Source organism: Cicer arietinum, chromosome 4 (assembly GCF_000331145.2).
Source record: "Cicer arietinum cultivar CDC Frontier isolate Library 1 chromosome 4, Cicar.CDCFrontier_v2.0, whole genome shotgun sequence".
Lineage (NCBI taxonomy): Eukaryota > Viridiplantae > Streptophyta > Magnoliopsida > Fabales > Fabaceae > Cicer > Cicer arietinum.
This window is the reverse complement of record NC_021163.2, coordinates 63,688,924-63,695,938: the sequence shown is the minus strand read 5'-3', so window position 1 is coordinate 63,695,938 and position 7,015 is coordinate 63,688,924. Positions and strand designations below refer to the sequence as shown.

At 30.3% G+C, this 7,015-nt stretch overlaps 1 protein-coding gene across 1 annotated transcript; it reads right to left on the bottom strand.

The window, feature by feature from the left end:
• Positions 1-3,200: 3,200 nt before the first annotated feature.
• On the bottom strand, positions 3,201-6,808 carry LOC101492213 (protein OSB1, mitochondrial-like). Its single transcript, XM_004499040.4, has 4 exons — positions 6,371-6,808; positions 5,985-6,123; positions 4,661-4,736; positions 3,201-3,859 (listed from the first exon to the last, which is right to left on the bottom strand). Exons 1-4 carry the CDS (start codon positions 6,712-6,714, stop codon positions 3,588-3,590), a joined length of 831 nt encoding a protein of 276 aa, XP_004499097.1. The 5' UTR covers positions 6,715-6,808; the 3' UTR covers positions 3,201-3,587.
• Between the last annotated feature and the right edge of the window lie 207 nt (positions 6,809-7,015).

Genomic DNA, 7,015 nt, shown 5'->3' with positions numbered 1-7,015 from the left:
TGTCAGCATTTTAATCATACATAGATGATCATAATTAAAAATTATTTAAGTGAAATACAATCATTTAAAACAGTCACACGACTTTTTATTATAATATTGACTATTCATGATTTGATCGATGATTAATAATCAATTTTCTCATTATAAAGTTTTTTTCAAGCACCTACACTAAGACGAATCCTATCTATTAATTATATATTTAATATAAAATTTTATTTGTATATGAAGATTCTAGGTTTGAGCTCTGCTGACATCTTTTAAATGAGATGAATGTAAATTCTTTAATATGTTATTTGAGTCATAAAGTCTTTCCTACTTTAAAATGAAGCACCAACACTAAATTTATTCAAATTGAATACATATATTCTTATGTTTGAATTAAATATACGAGAAAGTGGTGTTCTTTATTTCACTATTAAAATTAATCAAAGTTTACAACTTAAAAATATATCATCCGTATGATAAACATAATTCTGTCATATTTTATTAAAATCCCTAACAATTTTCAAAGAAGTATTACATAATTAAAACTGTTAAATGAGATTTTAATAATAATAATAATAATAATAATAATAATAATAATAATAATAATAATAATAATAATAATAAAAGTTTAACGATTAAAAGGAATTAAGTCTTTGATATGTGTTTAATTTTTTTCCCCTTTAAAAAGGTACTCATTTGTCCCCATGCACAAGAAAACTATTAAGTTTTACACAATTTTGTAATTTTTTACTCGCTTTTCCATCTTATTCTCCATTTTCACTAAATCCAAACAAACTTGATTAAAAAATAATGACTTCAATTCTTTTTTATCTCATTTTATTATGTATTTCTTATACAAAACACATAAGACTTTACTAATAATAATCTGACATATGTGTCGGGTCAAAAAGTAAAGGATGTGGTGCACCTTCATCTTATGTTGGTCTTCGTCTTTACTTGAAATAGCATCATTACTTAAATTTTCCCCGGATTTGGTGGTTCAATTTACGCACAAAAAGACAATATTATGGATAATGAATGTTAGGCAAATTCTACATGAGGTGCATAATGGTTTAGTGAAATTCATCAAAAATTCTAATGACATATACGTATTTAAAAGTGTAAGTTAACAATTTTTTATGTATTTACGATCGAGATAGTTATCTAATTCGCATTGATTATTGAAACAATGTGAAAGTTTATCTCTAGTGATAGTGAATATTTTATTTGCAAACTTAAAAAATTCATAATTGGTTTAAAACAAATATCCTCTCAATAGTGTACTCTTAAATTCCATACAACAATTTCTTCATTTTGTTTTGTTGAAATCTCATCAATTGGCATATACAAGAAGGCTTAGTGAGAGTAAATTTTATTTTGTTATTTTATATGTCGATAATATTTTGCTTGCAACCAACTATAAATTATATCTCATTTCACTACTAGTAATAAGCTCCATAGTGATTGATTCAGAGATGTTTTTAGGACGTCTATCATAGGAAACTTGTATCAACAAAGTTTCAAAAAGATTTCTTATGAAATATTTCACCAAGTGTTGCTTCCATTGTTTATGAGTGATAGGTTCAATTTGAACCAATGACCTAAGTATAATTTCGAGAAAGAACAAATAAAAAACATTTCATATACTTCTGTTGTTGAAAATCTTATGTATACTTCGGTATCGGTATGCATGCAAAAGATTTGACATTGCATTTGTAGTTGGAATATGAGGAATATATTAGAGTAATCTAAGCATTTACCATTGGATTGTTGCAAAAAAAAAAGTTATGATGTATCTTCAAGGAACTAAATATTGAATGCTTATATATAGACAAATAGAGAAACTAGATGTGATTGGCTATTCAGAATCTAGCTTGATTGATTGTGTTGATTTTTGCAAATCAACACTAAGATAAATTTTTTATGACGATCAATTGAGCTATTTCATGTAGAAGTATTAAGCAAATAATAATTGATACTTCTACTAAGTGTGCCTCCTATTTTGTCATGGTATATGACATAAGAGTTTTATTTCTAAACATAAATTCATATAGTCCGTTTATAGGTATTTGAGAGTTTTCTACAACAATCAAACTATTAAAGTCTTTATGGTTAAGAGTAAAAAAAAAAAAAAAGTGGAAATTGAAGCAAACACATTTACTATCAACAATATTATTTAAAGATAAAAAATTGAAAATAATAAAATATTTAGTCATCAACATTATGTTATTTTATTTAGGCCAAGTTATATGTTAATATTAACATGCAAAAATGGAAAAGAAACATTTTTCATATTGCTTCCGTATGAATCACTTTAATGCAACCATTAATAATTTCCATTCCAACCATAACAAAAGCTCCTTGGCACATAATCATGGCTTTTTAACAGGAAGTTTAGATTATCATGGAAATAATGACAGGATATATTAGGCTCGTGTTCCAACAAATATTTCCAACGTGTCTAATAGTGTGTTTTTGGACATAGTAGTTTCACTATCACCGTACGTGTCTAATAGTGTGTTTTTGGACATAGTAGTTTCACTATCACCGTACGTGTCTAATAGTGTGTTTTTGGACATAGTAGTTTCACTATCACCGTACGTTAGGGTGCTCCACCACGTTACCAAACTGAATGTAAGACTATAACTGCATTATTGGCTACAAATACAATTCAAACTGCATGAACCTCGTTGCACAAACTGTTTTGAAGCTCAGGATGATTGTTTGCTGACATAATTGTATTATATTATTCCAAATTTATAACATTAATTAATTTTGACTAGAATTGGAGTCTTAACTCTAAAATACATGAGTTACATTTTTTATCAACTGTATATTTAAAAAACAAACATAATTTTAACTTGCAACCATTGGTATCAAACATGAATAAAGAAGTTTCATATTTGATAGAAAAATGGATAATGAACACTATATAAATGATAAGGTCCATATATTTGTTGTCTTAAAATTTTGAAAAAATATATAATGTTTAACTCGCTTGTGTGATTTCTCGTAGCCTATTGAATTGATCCCTAAACTCCCTCGTGACTCAAAAGCAACACAATACACCAAAGTAATGCTCACTAAAGATGGTCATACGTTCGTGAAATGAAATATTGGTATTCATTTTACAATGAAAATTTTGAAGGGAGGTGAAATTGTACAATGCTATGAAGACCTCTTCAAGTGGTTCAGAAGAGTGAGGGGAAACAAAGTTTCAATGTGAAGTTTGATATCAAGCATGTTATATGTTGGATGAAATCCAAAACCAGAGGTACTCCAATATTGTTCTACATAATGTCCCTTTACTTGTAAGTCCATAGAAATATGATACATGGAGTTGCCGTACAAATAGATAAATATTCTGACTGTCAAGGTTTTCTTTCTTTCGTTTTTGCTATAAATAAACTGATTCTGAAGAAGAATTTCAATAGGGCTATGATGTGAATGGCCTTGAGAATCGCTAAGTATCATAATCATAGTGATTTTGTTTCCGCTATTGCTGTAAATTTTGTTCCAAATAGTAATTAATTATAAACAAAGCTACCATCCATAAGATTATGGGAGAATTACCACAGTCTGTCATCTTCAATTACTTTCAACTATTCATCGTAAACCCAGGAAGCAACACGAGGCCGACGACCTAAAAATCCTCCTTCTGCAATTTTTGAGTCATGTAATTCAAGTTGTTTTGTAACCCATGGTGGATCATGTTTACTCAGCCAGAGAGCTTCCCCTGTATCCCTGTGCTTAAAATCAGGCTGCTTTGGATTTGTCTTGCACTTTCTCTGATCCCACCATTCATTTGGATTGGCGAAAAACACTTGCCAAAGGTGAAGCCGATTCCCATTATTTTGGTTACTGGCTTTAGTAACTGAATCAAGGTGAGAGAGAAATAAGAACAATGATTCATAAGCCTGTTCCTTGGTGTAAGCAAAGAGCTACAAAGGAATGTGAAAGCCAGAACATCACACTTACCTAAATATGTGATCACTAAAAACTTATATGCATAAAAATCAAATGCATTATTCCTGAGATTTCTTTTCTGCTATATTGAAGAGATTTACCAATGGCAAATTTGCATTAACAACTTAGTTATGGACTTATCTGATAAGCTTTTCTAGAGAGCTTAGTTAAGTGTTTATTCATAAGATATTATAGGAAGTTTAGTAAAATAAGTTGAATTTTTTTTAGGAATATGACATTAGTAGTTTTTATAAGTGTGACTATACTATATTCTAACATATGTATTTGTGTTATGTCATAAGGTTCAAAATTTAAACAAGCACCTTCAAATGCTCCCTAAATCAATATTCACCTCCCTCATATGAGTTCATTTTTCTGACTTAAAAATGTTCTTCGGATAAGCTTTTATACCTCAGTCTCTATTTTTTCATATGTTCTCTCAATTAGCTTCTTCCCCAATATTCATAAATTAATAAGGATTTTTTAATAAATAATAGAATTAAAAACTTATTTTAGTTGGGACTTGAGAAACTATCATAAGGTAAAACTAATTCACAATGGGCTGAAGAACAATTTGTCTCAATAGGACCAAACAACTTATCAAAATATTTGAGCACTTTTAAACAAGAAGGATCAATAATGAATAACCAAAGAAAAACAACCACCCTTAGGTCTCAAATTTCCAGCGAACATTGGCAACCATACTTACCATGTAAAGAATGTTCTTTCCTGTGATCGTCACTCCCTAGCCTTTGAGAAACAAAATTTAACTCCTTAACATTTAGCTGTAGACAAATTAACATCAAATTTATACACACAAATTCGAAACAGAATAAAGAAGCTAAAGCTTTGTGTGCACATGATGATTGTGTACCAAAATAACTAAACTTGGAATTTGAAATTTAAAATGATTAACTAGAATGTAAACAGATTAATATTCTATTTCCATTTCGATAGTGTAATCAGTTTCAAAATGAGAGAATACAAATTTGGTCTTAGAGATTGTAGTCATTGAACAATTTGATTCTGTTATGAAATGAATTGCTTAAGTTTTACTTAGATTGTAGAAGAAAAGGAATAGGGTTTAAGAGAACATTTTGAGTAGAAAGAAGAAAATTTGAAATTAATAATGTGTTTATTGATTCTTTCAGAACTAGTTACAGATCACCTTTCATACATTGTTACATGATCTTAACTACCAACTAATCCTCCAAGTCCAACTGCTATGAGTTACAAGGTGTAACCAACTATTAATAGAACACTAGTAGGGAGGAATTTTAATGAATGTGAGGAAAGAGGAGAGAAGAGATTTATATGTATTGTGTTTGATTGAGTTTGGTTCAACGAGGGAAGAGGAGGGATTTCAATAGAGGTACAATGTAGATTTATTTTTTCAACCTTATATGTCATTTAATTTAATGTTACATTAAACATTATTATCTTCCCTCCAAATTCCCCCACTTTTTGGAGGGAAACTAAAATTGATTTAAGGAGTGACTTTGCTTCTATCCCTTACCCTCCTCTCCAAAAAATAGAATCAAAACAATTTAAGTTTGAAATAATCCATCTCCTCTCTTTCATTCTCTCCACCCAAATAGACCCTGAATTTACAAAATGACATATTAATCATGAAAGTGAAGACTATCAATCAATTATGACGAACATAGGCTCTACAATCGAGACCAACATAAAACTCTAAACAAAATTAAGTAAACATGCTTCAACTAAGCATACATTGAACACCATGAAAACTCCAAATTTCAACAATGACAACGCTATTGAATTGATTGACGACATTCAATTTCAATGATTAAGGCTATGTTTGTTATCACGGTGGTTTTGCCAGAATCACAAAAGCCAGCGTGATTCTGGCAAATTCGTCGTAATATCAAACATGCACTAAAATGTTCTTTCATATTCGTAAATTTTTAGACCATATTGTCCGACCAATCTAGTTTTAAAGACCAAAATAATAATTCACTCATTTCAAAAAACATTCCCAACATAAAAAGAGGATAAAAAAAGTGATGGACCTCATAATACAATCGAAAGTTTCCATTGCCATCAGCTTTAGTAAAAGACGCCAAACAACCTGAAACACAAATAAAATGATTTGGTTTCAAGTGTTCATCAGCAAATTCACCCACATTGCCCCACATCTTAAGAAGCACCCTGTTAACAAAATGCACAGCAAAATGTCGTTCTTGAATACACACAAAAACTTGTGAATTTCCAAACCAACAATATTTTTTCAATTTTGCTAGTTACACCATCTAATTTCCAGTTACATCCAAATAGCTTACGGAAACTAAATTTATGTAACAAACTTATTTTTAGGTGTAATTGGAAATTAAAGGGGTGTATCTAGCAAAATTGATAAAAAAAAAAATCTTAAAAAAGGAAAAAGAAATGGACGCACCAAATAGAGGAGCTATTAGGTTTGTTAGAACTTGGAACATGAAGCGTAGTGTAAACTCCAAAATTACTGGATGTTGTATTCACGCGCTTTAGTTCGCGCGTAACTGAACCGATGAAGGTAGTGGTGTTGTCTAGGTGCGGTTTCCATTTAATAGTTGCAGGACGCTGGAATTTGAGAGCGTGATTGTAAACGGCGCTAGTGCCTGGAACGACGTCGTCGAAGAAGTGTGATGGTTTTCTCGTGTGATTAGTGAAACATTTGTAAGATGAAAAGGAAAATAACGGTGGAGTTGGAATTTGTTTTGAGAATAAGAAGGAACGAAGGTTGATTGGTTTTAGTTTCATAGAAGATTCCGGTGATCAATGTTCATCGCCGGTGTAAATTTCGCGGCAATTTTATTTTGGTTGATTATAAATTTATTGCAATTCATAGGGTTTTGATTTTTTTTGTTTTTTGGGGGTTAGTTAAAAGTTTTTGGGCCGTGGAACCAGATAGACGGTATTTTACTATTGGGCTAAAGGTATATATCTGTTCAAGCCCATAAATTATCTTTCAGTATGAATTCATCGACCTTGAAATACTATTTCACCCTTCACCAAAGGAAATACTATTACTTATTTTTTTTTTCTTCCAATATATATGTAC

Bases quoted from the DNA above. Each gene is read 5' to 3' on its own strand.
- LOC101492213 (XM_004499040.4), bottom strand. From the start codon at position 6,714: ATGAAACTAAAACCAATCAACCTTCGTTCCTTCTTATTCTCAAAACAA. The intron at 6,124-6,370 runs GTGCGTCCATTT...TTTTGTTAACAG, and splicing joins CCTAATAGCTCCTCTATTTG to GGTGCTTCTTAAGATGTGGG. The intron at 4,737-5,984 runs GTCCATCACTTT...ATTTGTCTACAG, and splicing joins ACTTTCGATTGTATTATGAG to CTAAATGTTAAGGAGTTAAA.